The sequence below is a fragment of the Coregonus lavaretus genome, assembly GCF_964263955.1.
Source record: "Coregonus lavaretus genome assembly, chromosome: 2".
NCBI classification, from domain to species: Eukaryota; Metazoa; Chordata; class Actinopteri; order Salmoniformes; family Salmonidae; genus Coregonus; species Coregonus lavaretus.
Window position 1 is genome coordinate 8,028,731 of NC_139989.1, and position 23,765 is coordinate 8,052,495.

The following is a 23,765-nucleotide window of genomic DNA, read 5'->3' on the forward strand; positions in this document are numbered from 1 at the left end:
GACGATGTCCTCCGGAAGTCCATAATTCCGGAAGACCTGTTGGAACAGGACCTCAGCGACCTGGAGAGCAGAAGGAAGACCAGTTAGTGGCAAAAAACTGCATGATTTGGAGAACCGATCTACGACCACCATGACTGTGGTGAAGCCGTCAGAACGTGGAAGGTCGGTGACAAAGTCTATGGACAGGTGTGACAAAGGTCGCTGAGGTACTGGGAGAGGAACTAGTTTGCCTGCCGGGGCGTTCCGAGGTGTCTTCGTTTGGGAACATATGGAACAGGAGTTGACGTAGCGGGAGACATCAGAAGCCAAGGTGGGCCACCAGTATTTTTGGGCTAGAGAATGCAGGGTGCGTGTAATACCAGAGTGCCCTGCCGTAAGGGTGGTGTGCGCCCAGATCAGCAGGCAGTCACGGACACTGGTGGGTACATACACGCACCCCGGAGGGGCGTTGGCAGGCGTTGGGTCCTCCTGAGCCGCCAGGCGGATGTCTTCAGCCACATCCCAAACAACAGGAGCAACGATGAGAGACGAGGGCAGGATAGGACCCCCCAGATCCTTCCTTTCTCCGGTATGGTGCATCCTGGAGAGTTCGTCGGCCTTCACATTCTGGGATCCTGGGCGGTAGGACAGAATGAATTGGAAGCGAGTGAGAAATTGGGCCCACCTGGCTTGACGAGAGTTCATCCGTTTCACTGCCCGTATGTGCTCCAAATTCCGGTGGTCAGTAAGAATCCGGAATGGATGGACTGCGCCCTCCAGCCAGTGTCTCCATTCCTCCAGAGCGAGGACCACCGCCAACAGCTCCTTGTCTCCAACTCCATAGTTCCTCTCTGTGGGGGTAAGCTTTTTAGAGAAAAAGGCACAGGGATACATTTTCTCTGGCTTACCGTGCCACTGGGAGAGGATCGCACCCACGCCCTCCTCCGATGCGTCCACCTCCAGGATGAAAGGACGAGATGGATCTGGGTGTTTTAGGATGGCCACTGTGGTGAACCTCTCCTTCAGCCTCTTGAAGGCAGCGTCAGCCTCAGGGTTCCAGGCCAGCTTCTGAGGCCCAACCTTAAGGAGAGAGGTGAGCGGGGCGGCTATGGACTGAAGGACCTGAGGAAACGCCGGTAGAAATTGCGAAGCCCAGGAAGCTCTGTAGGCCCTTGATGGTGGTGGGAACTGGCCATGACCTGACGGCGTCCGTCTTCACTCCTTCCATGAACACCCCCTGAGGACTGATCCTGTATCCCAGGAAGGAGATGGCCTGTTGGTGGAATTCGCATTTCTCCCCCTTCACCAACAGGCTGTGTTCCCGGAGACGCAGTAGGACAACTCGGACGTCCCTGACATGCTCCTCGAACATAGCAGAGTAGATCAGGATATCATTGATGTACACCCCCACCTGTCTACTCAGCTTGTCCCGGAACACGTAATTGACGAAGGACTGGAACACAGATGGTGCGTTGGCGAGGCCGTAGGGCATGACGCAGTATTCATAGTGGCCTGAGGTAGTGCTGAGTGCCGTCTTCCACTCGTCTCCTTCCCGGATTCGGATCAGGTTGTAGGCACTCCTCAGGTCACACTTGGTAAAGTACCGGGCCCCTGGTAGCTGCTCGATGGCCGATGGAACCAGAGGGAGGGGGTACCGGTACTTGGTGGTGACTGCGTTCAGCCCCCTGTAGTCAATGCATGGTCTCAGTCCTCCGTCTTTTTTGGCCACGAAGAAGAAGCTGGCGGAGGCAGGAGAGGTAGAGCGTCTGCTGAACCCGTTTCAGGGTCTCCGCTACATACTTCTCCATGGCCTCAGTCTCCGCCATGGAAAGGGGGTAAATGTGACTCTTCGGGGGGTGTTGTCCCTCCAGCAGGTCAATGGCACAGTCCCAGGGCCTGTGAGGAGGGAGACATGTAGCCTTTAATGAAGAGAAGACATCGGAGAGATCTGCGTACTCACGTGGAATGTTGGGCTGGAGGACGGACTCCGGACTCTCCACTGACGTGGAACAACAAACCACCGGCAGGCAGGTCGTCCGGCATGAGGTGGACCAGGCTGTGATCCTCTTGGTGCTCCAATTGATGGTGGGGTTGTGTAGTCTGAGCCAGGGCAATCCCAAGACGATCCGGTGAAGGGGTGACGTGACGATGTGGAATGACAGCTCCTCGCGGTGGTCCGGTAGTGTGGGAGCATGTGCGTAATGGTGCCTGATCCAAGGGATTTATTGTCCAGTGAGGTGACGTGTAGTGGAGATGGCAGTGGCACGGTGGGCAACCCCCATTCAGAGACCAGCTCCCTATCTATAAGGTTCCCCGCTGATCCGGAATCTATCATTGCGGTAGAAATGTGATAGGAGCTGTCGTAACACTCATGGAGCGGCGACGGGAGTCATACCGCCTAGATAGGGAGCCACCAGGAGATCTGTGGTCCGTGGTGGTGTAGGGGGTGCTGCCCACCTCCATGGGTGAGGACTTGGAAGCAGGGCGGCTTCCATAGCTCAGATGGGGTGAGCGTCGAGGCTCCGGGAAGTGTTGGGAACGCCGTCTCTCTCTTAACATGTCGTCAAGACGGATGGACGTGGTGATGAGGGTATCAAGGTCCATCTCGTCGTCCCGACATGCAAGTTCCGTCTTGATGTCATCCCGTAAGCCTCTCCTGAAGGCTGTGCGCAGAGCACGCTCATTCCAGCCGGAAGATGCAGCCACCATGCGAAAGCTCAGAGCGTACTCGGACGCGGGCCCCTCTGTCTGTTGTAGATGGAGGAGACGCTCACCCCCGTCCTTTCCCTCCGTGGGATGATCAAACACCGCCCTGAACCTAGCGAGGAAGGTAGGGTAGGGAAGTGCCTCTCCCTCCTCTCCTTCCCAGACTGCCATGGCCCAATCCAGCGCCTTTCCTTTAAGAAGCAAAATCACCAGCGCTATCCTGGCTTGGTCAGATGGATATGCCCCAGGCTGACGCGCCAGATAAAGGGAAACCTGTAGCAGGAAGCCGCTACATTTAATAGTTTTACCGTCATAGCGCTCCGGTAGGGCGAGGGTTCCCGCAGGAGTGGGTGATAGCATGGGAACAGGTGGATTGGGGGCACTCGCCGCTCCCTGAGGTGGAACCGGAGCGCTGGGCAGATTATGCAGAGTTTGGAGCACTTCTTGTATGGCGGCGTTCAACTGGGCAAGCTGCTGCTGGTGCTGGTCGAGGCACTGGGAAACTCCTGCTGCATCCATTTTCATTTGGTGTGTGATTCTGTGACGCGTACTGAGTATATGAAGAGGCAGGACGCAGACACAGGAATTAACAAGGTCAAGGTTTACTTAACAATGAGCAAGAGAAATAACATAGAAAGAGTAAACGACGCAAAGCTTAACAATCATCCAGAACAGTCCAGGGCTAAATAGGGGTGGTGATGAGATGAGGTGCAGGTGCAGGTGCGCTGGAGGTTTATTAGGGTGCGTTGGGTTTCCATTCCGGTGTTGCCGAGGTGGTGCGCTCAGACCGGTGGCTAGTAGACCGGCGAATCAGAGTGCCGGAGGGGAGCAACGGGAGGAGACGTGACAGTAGAATAATAGTGAAGACATCAAAACTATGAAATAACACATATGGAATCATGTAGTAACCAAAACGTGTTAAACAAATCAAAATATATTTTATATTTGAGATTCTTCAAATAGCCACCCTTTGCCTTGATGACAGCTTTGCACACTCTTGGCATTCTCTCAACCAGCTTCACGAGGTAGTCACCTGGAATGCATTTCAATTAACAGGTGTGCCTTAAAAGTTAATTTGTGGAATTTCTTTCCTTCTTAATGCGTTTGAGCCAATCAGTTGTGTTGTGACAAGGTAGGTAGGGTATACAGAAGATAGCCCCATTTGGTAAAAGACCAAGTCCATATTATGGCAAGAACAGCTTAAATAAGCAAAGAGAAATGACAGTCCGTCATTACTTGCTTTACAGAGTTCAAGTAACAGACACATCTCAACATCAACTGTTCAGAGGAGACTGTGTGAATCAGGCCTTCATGGTTGAATTACTGCAAAGAAACCACTACTAAAGGACACCAATAATAAGAAGAGACTTGCTTGGGCCAAGAAACACGAGCAATGGACATTAGTGCCCATCTACTTTGAAGAATTTCAAATATAAAATATATTTTGATTTGTTTAACACTTTTTAGTTTACTACATGATTCCATATGTGTTATTTCATAGTTTTGATGTCTTCACAATTATTCTACAATGTAGAAAATAGTAAAAATAAAGAAAAACCCTTGAATGAGTAGGTGTGTCCAAACTTTGACTGGTACTGTATGTGATAATCTGTATGATTAATAATCATGTCTGTTATGTCTCTGTCATCCGGTGTTATCATGTACAATGGCAAGGCATTGGCATTTATCAATAAGTCACTAACGTCATTCATTCTACAAAAATGGTGAGGAGTGAAGACATTGTCACATAAAACGTTGCAGAGATACTTTCTATAACATCCTTATATAATACAAGTCTGACATGCATGCATTCATGGGAGGAGCTGTCAATTTAACTATAAAATATTTGTTATATGTGGACAGACTTGAGTAAAATAGTTGATTCAGTATAAGTCTACACTGAGTGTTCAAAACATTAGGAACACCTCCCTAATATTGAGTTGCACACCCTTTTGCCTCAGAACAGCCTCAATTCATCGGGGCATGGACTCTACAAGGTGTCGAAAGCATTCCATGGGGATGCTGGCCCATGTTGACTCCAATGCTTCCCACAGTTGTGTCAAGTTGGCTGGATGTCCTTTGTGTGGTGGACCATTCTTGATACACACTGGGCTTTTCAAGGCTAGTTTGAGTGCATGAGCTAAATTCCACTGACTGTGAGGGGGAGGGTATTCAGAATAGTACAAACAAGAACATTCCAACCAAACTCTCTGAAGATAAATTTTTTTTAAATAATAATAATAATATACACTTTTACTAATATACACTACCGTTCAAAAGTTTGGGCTCACAATTTCCTTGTTTTCCATGAAAACATACATTAAATGAGTTTGAATAGGAAATATAGCAAAATGCATAGGAAATGTAGTCATTGACAAGGTTAGAAATAATGATTATTAATATCAATAATAATTGTGTCCTTCAAACTTTGCTTTCGTCAAAGAATCCTCCATTTGCAGAAATTACAGCCTTGCAGACCTTTGGCATTCTAGTTGTCAATTTGTTGAGGTAATCTGAAGAGATTTCACCCCATGCTTCCTGAAGCACCTCCCACAAGTTGGATTGGCTTGATGGGCACTTCTTACGTACCATACGGTCAAGCTGCTCCCACAACAGCTCAATAGGGTTGAGATCTGGTGACTGTGCTGGCCACTCCATTATAGACAGAATACCAGCTGACTGCTTCTTCCCTAAATAGTTATTGCATAGTTTGGAGCTGTGCTTTGGGTCATTGTCCTGTCGTAGGAGGAAATTGGCTCCAATCAAGCGCCGTCCACAGGGTTTGGCATGGCGTTGCAAAATGGAGTGATAGCTTTCCTTCTTCAAGATCCCTTTTACCCTGTACAAATCTCCCACTTTACCACCACTGAAGCACCCCCAGACCATCACATTGCCTCCACCATGCTTGACAGATGGCATCAAGCACTCCTCCAGCATCTTTTTATTTGGTCTGCGTCTCACAAATGTTCTTCTTTGTGATCCGAACACCTCAAACTTCGATTAATCTGTCCTTAACACTTTTTTCCAATCTTCCTCTGTCCAGTGTATGTGTTCTTTTGGCCATCTTAATCTTTTCTTTTCATTGGCAGTCTGAGATATGGCTTTTTCTTTGCAACTCTGCCTAGAAGGTCAGCATCCCGGAGTCGCCTCTTCACTGTTGACGTTGAGACTGGTGTTTTGCGGGTACTATTTAATGAAGCTGCCAGTTGAGGACCTGTGAGGCGTCTGTTTCTCAAACTAGACACTCTAATGTATTTGTCCTCTTGCTCAGTTGTGCACCGGGGCCTCCCACTCCTCTTTCTATTCTGGTTAGAGCCAGTTTACGCTGTTCTATGAAGGGAGTAGTACACAGCGTTGTACGAGATCTTCAGATTCTTGGCAATTTCTCGTATGGAATAGCCTTCATATCTCAGAACAAGAATAGACTGACGGGTTTCAGAAGAAAGTTCTTTGTTTCTGGCCATTTTGATCCTGTAATCGAACCCACAATTGCTGATGCTCCAGATACTCAACTAGTCTCAAGAAGGTCCGTTTTATTGCTTCTTTAATCAGCACAACAGTTTTCAGCTGTGCTAACATAATTGCAAAAGGGTTTTCTAACGATCAATTAGCCTTTTAAAATTATAAACTTGGATTAGCAAACACAACATTGGAACACAGGACTGATGGTTGCTGATAATGGGCCTCTGTACGCCTATGTAGATATTCCATAAAAAATCAGCCGTTTCCAGCTACAATAGCCATTTACAACATTAACAATGTCTACACTGTTTTTCTGATCAATTTGATGTTATTTTAATAGCCCAAAAAAATGCTTTTCTTTCTAAAACAAGGACATTTCTAAGTGACCCCAAACTTTTGAACGGTAGTGTACACTGAGTGTACAAAACATTAGAAACACCTTCCTAATATTGAGTTGCACCCCCTTTTGCCCTCAGAACAATTTGTCGGGGCATGTTGACTCCAATACTTCCCACAGGTGTGTCAAGTTGGCTGGATGTTCTTTGGGTGGTGGACCCAGCAGCATTACAGTTCTTGACACACGCAAACCGGTGCTTCTGGCACCTACTACCATACCCCGTTCAAAGGCACTTAAATATTTTGTCTTGCCCATTCACCCTCTGAATGGCACACATACACAATCCATGTCTCAATTGTCTCAAGGCTTAAAAATCCTTATTCGACACTGATTGAAGTGTATTTAACAAGTGACATCAATAAGGGATCATAGCTTTTACTTGGATTCACCTGGTCAGTCTATGTCATGGAAAGACCATGTGTTCCTAATGTTTTGTACACTCAGTGTATTAGTGCAGTTGGGTAGGCCTTCTTTTCATTCCCATACATATTCATTATGTCCACATGATGGCAGTAATACGCACACCCCTGACCCCAAAATGAGACCCACTTTAAGAATTATATATTAATTTAAAAGTTGAAAGTAGTAGAACATTTCACATTTTTTCCCTGAGGAAGTAGGTAAATGGATCAAACTTTCATTTTGCTGTCAGTTTGTAATATCCAGTATTATAAATTGCTTAGTTTTGTTTCTCTTTGTTGGTAACATTATGCAATTAATCTGGAAGACATGGTTACAATGTTTCATACAAACGTAAGCCTTTATTACATATACTCTGTACAGTTGATTGTGGTTATTGAATGCCCTAAATAATGTTGATGGAATAAGGCACTGATGCTTTCCATTCCAGTATCATAATCATGCTTCAATATTTACATGGGCTGTAGTTTATTATCTGCAGAATTAAACAACCTGGTATACTGTAGGCCTACTTCTATGTAGTTGACCCAGTGTATTCATTGGCTTGTATAGACGTTAAAAGGGCTACTATTTTCAAAGTTGTGCAATTTGTTGTATTAATCATATTACAACAACTGCTTGCCAAGTTCTGGAGCATCGTTGAATATCTAAACTGCATGATATATCCTACGTAGGCTTATCAAAAAAGTTTGACATTACTGATTAAATCAACAAGTTTAGTAGAGTACAGGCTGCTAGGTACATTATAGAAGTAGCCTACATACAGTACTTTGCAATTTTACCATTTCAAGTTTGGTGCAAAGTTTTTGTTCATCAAAAACTGTCTAAAATAAAATTCATAAACTCTTATTAAACACAAAACTGTGTACATTTGTAAAGGTCAAAACAATGTAAATCTGTAGAGAGTAGTTGATTATTACAGACAGTGATGATAAAATCTCGACACATTTGGTCACACCCCCCTGCTACTCACCAAATGGTGCGGTCCAGCCAGCGACTTTGTAGCGGGACAGAATAAAAAAGTTGAGACAAAAGTTAGCTGAATGAATGAGAGGAGAGAGAAAGAAGAGGGGACACGCTGAACAGATACCAGAGGGAGACCACAGGCAAAAAGGAATGTGCGTGACAACTTTAGTCTATAATTTCCTGTAAACATTAGAACAAATATTCCGACCGTATTATTGGAGACATTTATTAGAACCCGACGTCCACATGTGTTGAGGAAGATGAGGCTCTTCTTCTGTGCAATTGTGCTGCTATGGGCATCCTCCGCGGATTGCCAGCAAAGAGGTGAGCTGGAAATAATCATTTTCCTATTGACTGCATTTTCACTGAATGTTCATTCAGCACGAGGTCTCAACGCATCCGAGGCAAAGCATTTTGTAATTCTTTATACAATGTAATGAATATGCACTTTAATTAATGCAGAGCATAAGTGGAGGATTAGAAATAGTATACTTTGTTTTGTTGATGGCTATAATACACTTGGAGTAGGCCTAATTACTATTTTACTGTTATTTACATTTGCCAGCAGAAATAATATTTATTGCATAAATTGAGTGAAAAGTAATAGGGCTAACCATGGAGTGTTGGTGTTGAAATTGGACACTTGTGGCATAATAATTCAGCCATTAAGTTTATAATTTACAAACAGGAGCTTTCCAAGTCATTAGAAAGTCAGCTACCCATTTTATTATACAACATGTTGCATCACCAGTAAACTAACATCACTGGCCAATCTACGTGAAAGTTACTTTGTTAAACCGTTATTAGTTTTCTCACCTACTCTCCTTTAATTCCTAACGGTCTTTGCTCAAGAGGTTCACATGAGAGAAATTCCAGGCCATTGTCATTTAAATTAATGACAATGGCTGACGCCTCTTTCTCCAAAGCATAGTCATGCTAACATGCTAGGGTCGCCCTCAAGGACCAATTCAATGTCTCTAATTGCAATAACAATCATGTCATCAGTAGAAAATGTTTGAGGTGCAGATTTGTGGGTTCAAATAGACAAGCTTTCATTGCATTCTCTCTAGGTTTGGCTTTTTTTTTTTTGCATATCTTTGTGTTACTTGAAATCAAAATCAGATTTTGATGTACTGTTAAACTTTTCCAATTCTATTGAACAAATTTAAGAAACACACTTTTAATTGCTATACTTGAAAACTTGAATACTTGCTTGCTTGTAAAAGACTTCTGGGCAATTCCATGGTAAAGGAATTATGCGGAGACTCAGATTTTTCACTTTAAAATGTATACCAAACCAAAACCATTGATTTCAAAGTTTAACAAACCATATAACTCTATGCACAAACATTTGACAAAAACCAATTTACAGGAAGAACTGTGCAGATACAACGTTTGGTAACTGAGGGAGATTTGACCATTATTCTTAGTGATGGGGGTAAAAATGTATACATATTGGGATATAATATTTTATGATATATCGTTTCGTATCATTTTGACAGTATCGCAATATAATTTTTGTGCTAGTTGGCTGTACATGCACCAAAATGCCAGTATTTTCCTTCATAGCTTCTTCTCCATCTTCTTTTTAAATAGGGAGCCAATTTGTTTTCAGCACTTTTATTTCCATGACTGATCAAAACTAATTTTCTCATGGCTCTCTCTTGTCCCTCTGCAGCAGACATATGGTGAGCAATATGTTTGGAACATCAAATCGCAATAAAATCACAGTATCGAATCGCAATACATATACAGTACCAGTCAAAAGTTTCGACACACCTACTCATTCAATGGTTTTCTTTATTTTTACTATTTTCTACATTGTAGAATAATAGTGAAGACATCAAAACTATGAAATAACACATATGGAATCATGTAGTAACCAAAAAAGTGTTAAACAAATCAAAATATATTTTATATTTGAAATTCTTCAAATAGCCACCCTTTGCCTTGATGACAGCTTTGCACTCTCTTGGCATTCTCTCAACCAGCTTCATGAGGTGCATTTCACTTAACAGGTGTGCCTTGTTAAAAGTTAATTTGTGGAATTTCTTTCCTTCTTAATGTGTTTGAGCCAATCAGATGTGTTGTGAAAAGGTAGGGGTGGAATACAGAAGATAACTCTATTTGGTAAAAGACCAAGTCCATATTATGGCAAGAACAGCTCAAATAAGCAAAGAGAAACGACAGTCCATCATTACTTTAAGACATGAAGGTTAGTAAATCCGGCAAATGTCAAGAACTTTGAACGTTTCTTCAAGTGCAGTCGCAAAAAACGATTAAGCGCTATGATGAAACTGGCTCTCATGAGGACCGCCACAGGAATGGAAGACCCAGAGTTACCTCTGCTGCAGAGGATAAGTTCATTAGAGTTACCAGCCTCAGAAATTGCAGCCCAAATAAATGCTTCACAGAGTTCAAGTAACAGTCACATCTCAACATCAACTGTTCAGAGGAGACTGCGTGAATCAGGCCTTCATGGTCGAATTTCTGCAAAGAAACCACTACTAAAGGACACCAATAAGAAGAAGAGACTTGCTTGGGACAAGAAACATGAGCAATGGATTGGTGGAAATCTGTCCTTTGGTCTGATGAGTCCAAATGTGAGATTTTTGATCTCCGCATGTGTAGTTCCCACCGTGAAGCATGGAGGAGGAGGTGTGATGGTGTGGGCGTGCTTTTCTGGTGACACTGTCTCTGATTTATTTAGAATTCAAGGCACACTTAACCAGCATGGCTAACACAGCATTCTGCAGCAATACGCCATCCCATCTGGTTTGCGCTTAGTGGGACTATCATTTGTTTTTCAAAAGGACAATGACCCAAAACACCTCCAGGCTGTGTAAGGGCTCCCGAGTGGCGCAGCGGTCTAAGTCACTGCATCTCAGTGCTTGAGGCGTCACTACAGACCCCCTGGCTCGATTCCAGGCTGTATCACAACCGGCCGTGATTGGGAATCCCATAGGGCGGTGCACAATTGGCTCAGCGTCGTGCGGGTTTGGCCGGTGTAGGCCGTCATTGTAAATAAGAATTTGTTCTTAACTGACTTGCCTAGTTAAATAAAGGTAAAAAAAAAAAAAAAAAGGAAATAAAATAAAAGGGCTATTTGACCAAGAAGGAGAGGGATGGAGTGTTTCATCAGAAGACCTGGCCTCCACAATCACCCAACCTCAACCCAATTGAGATGGTTTGGGATGAGTTGGACCGCAGAGTGAAGGAAAAGCAGCCAACAAGTGCTCAGCATATGACTGTTGGAAAAGCATTCCAGGTGAAGCTGGTTGAGAGAATGCCAAGAGTGTGCAAAGCTGTCACCAAGGCAAAGGGTGGCTAATTTGAAGAACTTTTTTGGTTACTACATGATTTCATATGTGCTATTTCATAGTTTTGAAGTCTTCACTATTATTCTACAATGTAGAAAATAGTAAAAATAAAGGAAAACCCTTGAATGAGTAGGTGTGTCCAAACTTTTGACTGGTACTGTAGAATCATAAGAATCGTGAGAATCGCAATACATATCGTATCGGCACCTAAGTATTGTGATAATATCGTATCGTGAGGTCCCTGGCTATTCCCAGCCCTTGTTATTCTGTTACCAAACTTTACATCTGCACAGATTTTCCAGTAAATGTTTTTTTTTGTATTATTTATTGTGTAAATTGTTCAATGTTGTCAGTGTGCATAGAGTTGTAAGGTTTGTTAAACTTTGAAATCAATGGTTTTTGTTTGGCCTACATTTTAAAGTGAAAAAGTTTGTGTAAATCCGTAACCGTGGAATTTCTCTTCTCTAAAGCCATTGGAGAAGCTTGTACCTATTTCATTTGTTTAACACATCATACAGATTCAAAGCAAAGGTGTCAATCCCATTTGCTCCCAGCATGATGAGGGAAATCTCATTAGAGCTCATACTATTAGGTGGTGTTAACACTCTGGTACAATAATATGCAAGGAATCCCAAATGGAATCCAAACCAGCATTACCATACCAATGGGATTTCTCACCTGCGATTTTTATGTGACACTGTAAAAGACAGAGACCCAGTGAAGAGGTCAACAGAGCCAAAATGGGTCATATTCATTAATACACCAAATGGAAGAAAATGGACTGAAACAGGAATGGACTACCTGAACTTGTCCAATAAGAAACTTTTTTTTTTGCTACAGTGTGATCTAATGAATGATACCTTGGGTCGAGCTGTGCTACATAACACTGTTCCCTCTGGGAAACGATCAACCTTTTTGGTAGCAGAAAACAGTGCGAGGGGGTCCATTTTGCATAATTTTTACCCTGTACCTGAGAGAAGGAATGGACTTACACTTATAGCACTGCACCACTGTGGGATTTTGACTGTAACCAAAGCCTCATTTTAAGACAGTGACTTTTACTCCTCCAAAGTGAACTCATTATATAGAGCCAGGTGTGTCTGGATCCAGCTATAGTAGCTCTGTCTGGACCACAGTAGGGCGTGGTGGATGGGTTGGTACTATAGTAATGACAGAGCTCTCTCTTTAGGATGCCCTCTGGCTATGGGCCTACTACCATCACACTGAACGGGGGAAGTTGGAGGAGGACAGTTGTAAAAATGATAGCTAGAGGATTTGTAGTGCACTCGGTTGTTAGTACTGTAACCATGCATACGATTAAGAGTGGCGTACTGAAGTTCTTTTTTGTTTTAGGCACATTTAGGAAGATGCCGACTTAAATTCTGAGACGTTTTATTTGTGGACACATTCAGGTGTGTAGTTTGTTCATGCCTCTCTTTTCCCATTTTGTAAACAGCATTTCGGTAATTTTTTTCCTGAAATACCATTGAAATGCCACTTGATTTGATTTCTATCACTTGCAATCTCTCTTTGTGCAAATGAGATACAAGCTACAACCAGCAGCTATAGATCTTATATTACAAAGCAGCTCCATATCTCTACCTTTATTGTTACACCTCTACTCCAATCTCTCCAATAGAGAGATTAGTAATCTGAGTCACACTGCGACCGCATATCTTATCAGTCAACCGCATTGTTGACACTCCTTCATAGGTCTGATTGTGTCACCTTCTTTAGTTGCTATCAGTCCACCCTCCCATCTGAATACATTGAGTAGGGGCCTATTAGGATTCAAGGTGGTTCGAGGTAGCACTGCAAACAATGAGAGATGCTGAAGACAGAGAATTTTTGTGATTATCTTCTCACCTTTGAGTGGCTCTGAGTAGCTGGAATGGAGTGAGTGACTTGTTGGATCCACTCAGTTGCCTACCTCCTGGTTTAGTGTCAGAGGTAATGGGTGTTATAACATTAGTACATGCACCATTATAATGCTTCATAAGAGGATACGCTTACATTGTGTCTTCAGCTGCGTTGACTGACTCCCTGAAGAATGTGTGTGTGTGTGTGTGTGTGTGTGTGTGTGTGTGTGTGTGTGTGTGTGTGTGTGTGTCGTAGCCCATAAACAGGTTAGTTATTAGTGCGGATAAAGCCACGGGGGGTTGGAAATGGGGGAACTCACATCACCAACCTCTCCTGATTTAGAAAGGAGTCACGTTCTCGACCTGTGGTTAATTATTAAATGGAAAGTTGGACTTATAAACTTTCGACAATGTCACAAGCAGATTTGGTAATGCAAGACAAGCATTTTAACCCAACTGAGGTGGAAGGCAATGTGCCTACTAGTAAGGTGTTTTCAAATGGTTATTGAAGTACTTAGTATGATCGTGTGCCCTCCTCCAGCCTTTTTCTCCAAACTTTCGAGCATTGATTCTAACTGAAGGGCTTTTGAAGGCTAGTTTGAGTGCCTTCCATTGACTGTGAGGGGGAGGGTTACTCAAAATAGTACAAACAAGAACATTCCAACCAAACTCTCTGGAGATAAACCAAAAACCCTGAAATAGACACTTTTACTAATATATTTTACATTTTACATTTTAGTCATTTAGCAGACGCTCTTATCCAGAGCGACTTACAGTTAGTGAGTGCATACATTTTTTTTTTCATACTATATATATGTGCCACACAGAGAATGCATTGATCAGTTAAACTACTTTTACTGCTCAATCAATTCACAATCACTCTCATCCTATTTACACAACATTCTCTGCATAACCCGAGTCCCCTAAGCGCTGAGTAATGCTACCTGAACTGCGGAACTGGTAGCTGGCTAATAGGCTTGGGCGGTATCCAGATATTTATATCGTCATGCTGTCCTTCTCTCATCCTGGGATTTACGTTATTACCGGCATAGCACACAAGGGGGCGCTAGAAATGCAAGAAAAGCCCATTGGGCCTCTATTACCAGAATGCTAACAAAATTAGCACAAACTAATAGCAAAATCACATAGAAGATATTAGCTAAATGCTAACGAGCGAAAATGAACATCAACTAATTGTAAAGACAGGCAAATTCGTCTCATAAAGTTATACAAGTCTAGATAGTAGCTACCGAATGTCATTTTCGTTGAGTGTGGACATTTACAAGAGAAAGTGAACGAGATAAATTGTGCATATAAACAAAGTTGTGATGCATGCTTTTCTAAAGGAAGAGCAGCATGTGTACATGGAGAGGAGGGGAGAAGAACGGAGGAGAAAAGAACGCTAGTAGGAAGCACAGGGGGAAAAAAACTAATCCAGAGCTCTTTGACTTTCACATTTGTTGAAAAACTTCAAATAAATAATTTTGTCGGTATTGAAGAACTATCCTGTGGCTTTTTCCAAGTACCCCGGTATACCACCCAAGCATACTGGCTAATATCTTCAGCCATGGCCAGCATTTTTACCTTATCGACCCAGAAGCTATCTATCAGTGATTGAGCTGTTAGTATTTTGTATTCAGTGGCATTCCAAAGATGGCTGCAGTTTAGCAGAATTAGTCCCCCGGTAATTACATTTACTTCATTTAGCAGACGCTCTTATCCAGAGCAACTTACAGGAGCAATTAGGGTTAAGTGCCTTGCTCAAGGGCACATGGACAGATTTTTCACCTAGTCAGATCGGGGATTAGAACCAGCGACCTTTCGATTACTGGCACAACGCTCTTAACCACTAAGCTAACTGAGATAGCCATAGAGATAGATAGAGGACTCTAGTGCCCAAAAGGCAATTTTAGCATGGGCAGCGCCATTGAGGACTTTTATGTTGAAATAGTCAACTGGGTGAGACTTCCTATGGGTTAAGGAAGGATCACATAATTCCATCCAGGTCACCAGGAGGGATCAGCCAATGAATTATACTATTGAGGAAACATTCCATAACTGCAGGTGTAAATCGGCAAGCTTTATACCTGTTCAAACAACACACTCTAGATGGCCGTGTGCACCCTTTCAGTTTGTTTACCAACTCATAGAAGTAGAAGAAGAAGAAAATTGACTACTTCAAAATGGAGATGGCCTCAATGGTGCTACCCATGCTCTCACAGACACCATAATGGGACATATTACATTTGACATTTTAGTCATTTAGCAGACGCTCTTATCCAGAGCGACTTACAGTTAGTGAGTGCATACATTTTTCATACATATACAATGATGCGATGTCTAAGTATATGTGTAAGTATAGTCCAAAACTGTCATTTAGCAAGCAAAGCTGTATAATATATTATGTCAGATAAGCTGATTAAGATAATTATGGGGCTAATAAGACACCCAGTACGAGATCAACAGTTCAAAAGGAGATTAAAGTCCATAATTGAAGAAAAATAAACACAAGTAGGACAAGGACGCTAGCTTGGCTTGATTTCCTTTTCCGCCATATGGAAACGTTCATCATGGAGCCCAGATTTGGCCTGCAGACGCAGACAGATGACTAAAGCATCCCCAATGCAAAGGAGCCCCAGCTAATAGACTTTAACAACCCTGAAATTACCACAAATGACCACATCTATGTGTGACAGCATTGTCTGACTATGTGTCAGTCAGCCTAGTAGCACTGATTAGCAGGGACAGGCCGTGTGCCGTTACATCACGACTAGGTGGTGATTTATTGATGAAATACCAGGACCTGACAGATTGTCCCTGTCCACAACCAGTTGCTGTGTGTCAATAACATACCGCCCATGTGGTGTGTTGATTCAGGTGACCAGGGCTGTCACTGTGTCACTTGCCTTCACACAGCTATCGGCACCTGGTTTGATCATGTCAAGGCTAGGTACTGTAAAGTAGCCTTCTTGGGATTGGGTCTACCATGAGCCAAAATAAGATATATTGTTTTTCACTTTCACAGGATCACATTTTAGATTTGGCTTTGAGGATAACTAAAATCAATAAACATAATTGATTTCCAAACTAAGAAAACATTGTGAGTTTGGTGGTCAGAGAACATGGCTGAATTTTCTTTCTATCCCAGAATGGTTTCTAAGGTTGAATCAAGTAATTTCTTAAGGCAAGCTGGTAAAAGCATTATAACAAGCTAATAAATAGTAGTCATGAACATGATGATTGCTTTCCAATCTGCTCTCCCTGGGTGTCCCCTTTCCAGCCCACAGAGCACAGGGGTCAAGCCTCTCTGTCAATGAGAAATCAGCAGCCACCGAGCGACCGACAGACAAACAGACAGACAGTCAGTCAGTCAGCCAGTCATACCAATTTCACACTATCTTGCAGAGCCGAACCGTACGGTACTGGCTCATATGCTGAAAAGGGATTGATCCCAATGGTCACTACTGATCAGTGGGTCTGACTCCGAGACATGCTACCACTGGTCTGGTCAGATGTCTCAGTGCTGCTATGTCATTAGGCTAACAACTTCATCCCCCAGGTTCCTCTGAAGTCCTTAGCAGTGTTCTCATCAGTGTTCTCAGGAATGCTTTGGGGCCATTCAATTCAATAGGATTAAGTCATAGACCTAGCTCACAATGGACACGTTCTCCTTGGAATCTTACATATATTTTAGATCAGGGACGGGCGACTTTGATGGGGGTGGGGGCCACCAAAAAATCTAAACTCATCATGAGGGTCCGTAGTGGCTCGCGGGTCTGCGTACCCACATCCATACCCACACATGCAGTCAGAGCCGTCTCTAGCTTTTTTGGGGGCCCTAAGTGAAATTTGGTTTAATGTGACACTTGGTTTGACTTCTTTGAAGTTCTGCTAATAAACAGCTAGTTTATTAACTATTAATAAACAGTGGAAGCGTAATTTGTTAATATATGTATTAGCATTAGTAAACACATGTATAAACCAGTTATAAATCATGACCAGCAGGCCTTTAATTTTTATACTTAAGGCTAACAAATTATAAAATGATAAGCATCTTATAAGCACACCGTCAAACATTTTACATTTTTATTTTATTCAGTGTAAAATTCCATCTGTTAGCATAAGCCTCCTGAAGTCTCTGTTAGGAGACAGCGGTGGAAAGATGCTTTGGGACAAAGGCCTTGAAGCCCAGAGGGCCTTGGGGTAGTTATAACAGCTGCCCACACCACCCATCAATAGACTCCAGCCTTTGTCAATTGTCCTCGACCTGATCATTTTACCCATCAATGGTCCATGTAAACATGTGGGTGGAGTGTGGGGGGATGGGGGAACGGAGGGAGATGGGTGTGTTTGGAAGGAGGGTGCTCCTCAAAGACATGCCCTGCAGATAGAACACAGAGGAGAAATAATGAGGATGGGTGTAGATTGGTGGTGGGAGATAAGGAGGAGTTGGGCGGGAGAGATACATGCACCTGTGTGCACTAATTGTAAGTCGCTCTGGATAAGAGTATCTGCTAAATGACTAAAATAAAAAATAACAAATAAAAATGTATTAGTGTGAAGGAGTGTTTTCTAGTGTGTGCATGCTTATGTGAATAGACAGACCATGTACTCTATCATATCCTGTCTCTGTGTGTAGATAGATGTATGTCATGGTCTGAAACCCCTCCCTATCTCTCCCAGGTCTCTTCCCCGCCATCCTCAACCTGGCCAGTAATGCAGAGATCACCACCAACGCCACCTGTGGAGAGCCTGAGCCAGAGATGTACTGTAAGCTAGTGGAACACGTACCAGGACGACGCATCCGCAACTCCCAGTGTCGAACCTGTAATGCCCAGAGTCAAAACCCCAAAGGTACAGGAGTCAAGAGCCTCTGAGCATGCATATGGGAGGGGTGGGGAGGAGAGTCTGGGGTTTTACTGTTATGCCTGCTGGCTAGTGCTCCAGACAGTTTGACTTTCCACAGTCTCACTATCTTTGAGTCATCTGTCTGAAAAACAGTACTCCAGGTGTGGATTCCAGGCATTTATGTTCTTGCTTTTCTCTTGATGTTATGCAGAGCAACATCCAATCACCAATGCTATCGACGGCACCAACGGGTGGTGGCAGAGCCCAAGCATAAAAAATGGCCGCCAGTTCCACTTGGTGACCATCACTCTGGATTTACGACAGGTAGGAATTCTCAGGACTGCTATGTTGCTGCTTTTACACTGCGCCGCTTTCTTTAACTACAGGCTGGGAACACACACACACTATAAATTGTGCCTTCCTGTATTATACTTATGCTAAAACCATTATTCCATTCTACTGAGCCATTTACCTTATGTTTATATTCTTGTCTTTTATTATTTCTTATTGTTGTTGCATTGTCGAGAAAGAACCTGCAAGTAAGCATATACCATGTGTATCCTATACATATGACTAATAAAACGTGGGTGCTGCTGATAACAAAATGGTGGGGGGAGGGGGCTATGCCTGGATGGCCTCTCTCTCCCTACATCTCGCTTTTTAATGCCTCTTTTTTTCTCACATTCTCTTTCTCTCTTTCTATCCATTCCTCTCTCTGTGCCTTATTTCTTTCATTCTTACACTCTCCCTCTCCATTTATCTCTCATTCTATCTCTATCCAGTTCTCTCTCTCTCTCTCTCTCTCTCTCTCTCTCTCTCTCTCTCTCTCTCTCTCTCTCTCTCTCTCTCTCTCTCTCTCTCTCTCTCTCTCTCTCTCTCTCTCTCTCTCCCAAATTGTGAGGGGGGGACTGAGCTGAGCCAGCTACTTTAAAAAAAATCCTGTTTCAACAGGCACTCGAAAACAAGACCCTCTTTCATCGAGCCACCACACACACACACTATAGTAGGCTGCTGTGATGGTGCAGTCTTTTAACCAACCTGTTTCAGAGGTGCACACTATATCACATCACCTACTGCAGTCACACAGTATATCACTGGGGATTAGACTGAATGTCATACCCATGCTAAGATGTGTCCCCTCCCTACTTCCTCTTGGGAATTCCAGCAACTTATATTGACCTCAGGAATGCACAAATGGAACCTCATTTGGATGTATACATCCCAGTAATTGTTTTCATGTGAAAATACAATCTTCAAAGTGTGCATCTGTGTGTGTGTGTGTGTGTGTGTGTGTGTGTGTGTGTGTGTGTGTGTAGCCATTCACCTACCTTTCAACGCTCTGTCTGCCTAGATTACATGTCATCCTGCATCTAGATTTAGCCTCAGTTTTGATACTAGGGCTGGGAATTGCCAGGGACCTCACAATATAATATTATCACGATACTTAGGTGCTGTTCCAAACATATTGCTCACCATATGTTTGCTGCAGCGGGACGAAAGAGAGCCATGAGAAAACGAGTTTTGATCAGTTATGTAAATATAAGTGCTGAAAACAAATTGGCTCCCTATTTCAAAAGAAGATGGAGAACAAGCTACGAAGGAAAAAGACTGGAGTTTTGGTGCAGGTACAGCCGAGTAGGTCAAAAATAATATAGAAATATCGTCAAAAATAATATCTCGATATGTAACTGTATCGATTTTTTCCCGACCACTATAGGCTACCTCAACAGGCTTAAGATTTGAGATGTGATGTTTATCCACTGCTTAGCAATGGAGGAGATGAAAGTGGAATAAACAGGTTCAGTGGTGACGAGAATACAGCTCGGAGCCAGTCACTTTAATCTAGCGCGTTTGATTCAAAATGAGCGTTTGGGACTACTCCGCAGTAAACGTACACTTATCTCTACATTTGATTTGCAACCGCAGAAGATTCCATGATTCCATTTCCTTCCCCTCGAGAGTTATCAGGGAAAAATGGTGAAGACACATGCAGAAACAGGGAAAATCAAAGGTTGAGAGAAGTCGGGATTACAGGCCGATGTATCATTAACATTCCCAGTGAGATTCCTGACGTGTGATAACTTTGATATGGTAATGTCATTATATGTTCTATCGTTGCTACCAAAGAGAGTTGTCATGACTTAACACTGAGATATGGTAGCAGTGAGTGATGGAATTGTATCTGGTGATACACAGTATAGGCCAAATTATTCAAAATGTTACATTATCATACAACAATAATAGAATATTCTCACATTAGATCAAACAAACATTTGTATGAAGTTAATAAAAGCAAAACCAAGCGTGTCATGTCAATAAATAAACATTGTGAATAGCAGATGTCAAGAAAAGCATAATAACCCAACTCATAAACCAACCCAAAATGACTGAGACTTCTCAAAACCAGTTTCAAGAGCGAAGAGAAACATCTACATGGAAAAGATTAGCTTGTCAATGGGAGCTTTGTTTGACTGATTCATTATATCTCTAAAAACCTCATATTTACCATAAGCTAGTGCTAGTCTAGCTAGCCCTCTCCTCTGAGGAGCTGAGATACTTTGTGTCTCCAACTAACTGCTACATCTCAATACTGACGTCTTCATGTGGGAGAACACTGATTCTCACAACAGTAGCATGAATGCAACTGGTGCCCTAAGAAAATATAACATTATATCTAGGCTATATCTTCCTTTTTTACAAACTGATGGCTTTAATCTCTGTTCAAAAAAAGGGTTTAAAATAAGTCTACAGTGCCACAATGTAAATATATTCTTATATAAGCTACAGTATGTTGCACATATGTTCTATGTTAAGTGAATAAGTGAAATGCCTATATACACTTATTTGATGAAGACATGTGTTTTTGGTTTGGTACCAGTGGCATCCATCTTGATTAAAGCCCCCAGTGTGGTGCCTAGCAGACAGTACTAGTATTGACCAGTATCCAGCAGGAGTCCAAACCCGAAAGGAAACAGTGTCAAAGTGTCAGGATTTAGATGGGCTAATCTGCCTGTGGATGCCATTCCAGCACATCACACACACACTCACACACACACACACATACATACACGGGGGGGCTCTTTATCCAATTAACAGGCCCCAGCCAAACAAACAGAGGGGACACCATTTGGGGCTCTCATCCTGTGGGCCCCCCAGGCGGCTCAAACCCAGGGGAGAGAGGGTTAGAGAGGGGAGAGGGGCAAATGCAGGCACTGCTGTCCAAACAGCCCCCTGTCCCACTGCCCAGCTGTGTTGGCCCACTCCCTTTACAGCGACAATGCCGCCACCGTCACCACCACAATAGCCATCGTAAGGACCCTCTGACAAAATACAACCTGTAAGGCCCACCGATATGTCAACATGTTACCTTACTTTTTATAGACACACTTCATGTAAACAATGTGGGAAGTGGGAAGGTAGTATGTTGATGGGTTGTGATTGGTGAGAAGGGACCGTCCATAACACTTGATAGGGTTCAAATTCACATTCAAATGTGAATTGAACAAATCCTGAATTGGAGGGGGGGATCATTGAAGACAATGACCAATTTACAATTATTTTCCAATATGGAATTGACCCCGACCCCAACCTCTAAAGAAAACCTATCTGTGATGTGATTCATAACTTACAGTAAGTGTTTCTGGTGAAAGAGCCATGGCGGTGGCTGGTTTCCTACACTGGCTCATACTGGCTGATATCCACACTGTCCTGTCAAGTTTGTGGCTGGGCCTCTCTGAGCACATGTCCTGTCGTGTCCGGGGCTCTCCGGCCCCCATCGCCCTTCCCCCATCTCCCATCTCCCACCAACACAAAAGACTTACTCATCTCCCCCCTCTAGACAAAAAAGGCCTGTGGCCAAATGCCAGCCTCTTTTATGTGGTCCGAACCCACAGCCATGACTTCCACCGCTATTGTCTGTGTCTGGATTCCAACTTTATTGCCACCACAGCATACAGTGAGGGAAGAAAGTATTTGATCCCCTGCTGATTTTGTACGTTTGCCCACTGACAAAGACATGATCAGTCTATAATTTTAATGGTAGGTTTATTTGAACAGTGAGAGACAGAATAACAACAAAAACATTCAGAAAAACGCATGTAAAAAATGTTATAAATTGATTTGCATTTTAATGAGGGAAATAAGTATTTGACCCCTCTGCAAAACATGACTTAGTACTTGGTGGCAAAACCCTTGTTGGCAATCACAGAGGTCAGACGTTTCTTGTAGTTGGCCACCAGGTTTGCACACATCTCAGAAGGGATTTTGTTCCACTCCTCTTTGCAGATCTTCTCCAAGTCCTTAAGGTTTCGAGGCTGACGTTTGGCAACTCGAACCTTCAGCTCCCTCCACAGATTTTCTATGGGATTAAGGTCTGGAGACTGGCTAGGCCACTCCAGGACCTTAATGTGCTTCTTCTTGAGCCACTCCTTTGATGCCTTGGCCATGTGTTTTGGGTCATTGTCATGCTGGAATACCCATCCACGACCCATTTCCAATGCCCTGGCTGAGGGAAGGAGGTTCTCACCCAAGATTTGACGGTACATGGCCCCGTCCATCGTCCCTTTGATGCAGTGAAGTTGTCCTGTACCCTTAGCAGAAAAACATCCCCAAAGCATAATGTTTCCACCTCCATGTTTGACGGTGGGGATGGTGTTCTTGGAGTCATAGGCAGCATTCCTCCTCCTCCAAACACGGCGAGTTGAGTTGCTGCCAAAGAGCTCGATTTTGGTCTCATCTGACCACAACACTTTCACCCAGTTCTTCTCTGAATCATTCAGATGTTCATTGGCAAACTTCAGACGGCCCTGTATATGTGCTTTCTTGAGCAGGGGGACCTTGCGGGCGCTGCAGGATTTCAGTCCTTCATGGCGTAGTGTGTTACCAATTGTTTTCTTGGTGACTATGGTCCCAGCTGCCTTGAGATCATTGACAAGATCCTCCCGTGTAGTTCTGGGCTGATTCCTCACCGTTGTCATGATCATTGCAACTCCACGAGGTGAGATCTTGCATGGAGCCCCAGGCCGAGGGAGATTGACAGTTATTTTGTGTTTCTTCCATTTGCGAATAATCGCACCAACTGTTGTCACCTTCTCACGAAGCTGCTTGGCGATGGTCTTGTAGCCCATTCCAGCCTTGTGTAGGTCTACAATCTTGTCCCTGAAATCCTTGGAGAGCTCTTTGGTCTTGGCCATGGTGGAGAGTTTGGAATCTGATTGATTGATTGCTTCTGTGGACAGGTGTCTTTTATACAGGTAACAAGCTGAGATTAGGAGCACTCCCTTTAAGAGTGTGATCCTAATCTCAGCTCCTTACCTGTATAAAAGACACCTGGGAGCCAGAAATCTTTCTGCTTGAGAGGGGGTCAAATACGTATTTCCCTCATTAAAATACAAATCAATTTATAAAACATTTTACATGTGTTTTTCTGGATTGTTTTGTTGTTATTCTGTCTCTCACTGTTAAAATAAACCTACCATTAAAATTATAGACTGATCATTTCTTTGTCAGTGGGCAAACGTACAAAATCAGCAGGGGATCAAATACTTTTTTCCCTCACTGTATCTTAAATGTTCAAACTGCTGAAATTGGGTCTTGTTCTTGACTAGGCCTGAGAATGTACTGCTTTTCAGTGTTCTGCTGGTTTCTATTCAGTGTCAGAGACACAACAAATAGGGGAGCCAAATGACAGCCTCCAAAAGCTTTTCTGTGTGAATATTTATAAAATACTCAAGTAATTTACCTGACAATTTTACATATTCAAAATCAACGTTGTCTAACTTTGTGTCTAACTTATAATCACACACAGGC

At 43.2% G+C, this 23,765-nt stretch overlaps 1 protein-coding gene across 1 annotated transcript in view; it reads left to right on the plus strand.

Annotated features, from left to right (window-relative positions):
- The first annotated feature begins 8,071 nt into the window (after positions 1–8,071).
- The window catches only part of LOC311101928 (laminin subunit alpha-1-like), a 64,672-nt gene continuing 48,978 nt past the window's right edge, over positions 8,072–23,765 (plus strand). The window contains exons 1-3 of the mRNA XM_084143171.1: positions 8,072–8,254; positions 17,793–17,963; positions 18,169–18,281. Of these exons, the coding sequence (XP_083999297.1) occupies positions 8,191–8,254; positions 17,793–17,963; positions 18,169–18,281 (348 nt within the window). The 5' untranslated portion in view covers positions 8,072–8,190. The remainder of the gene's footprint in view (positions 8,255–17,792; positions 17,964–18,168; positions 18,282–23,765) is intronic.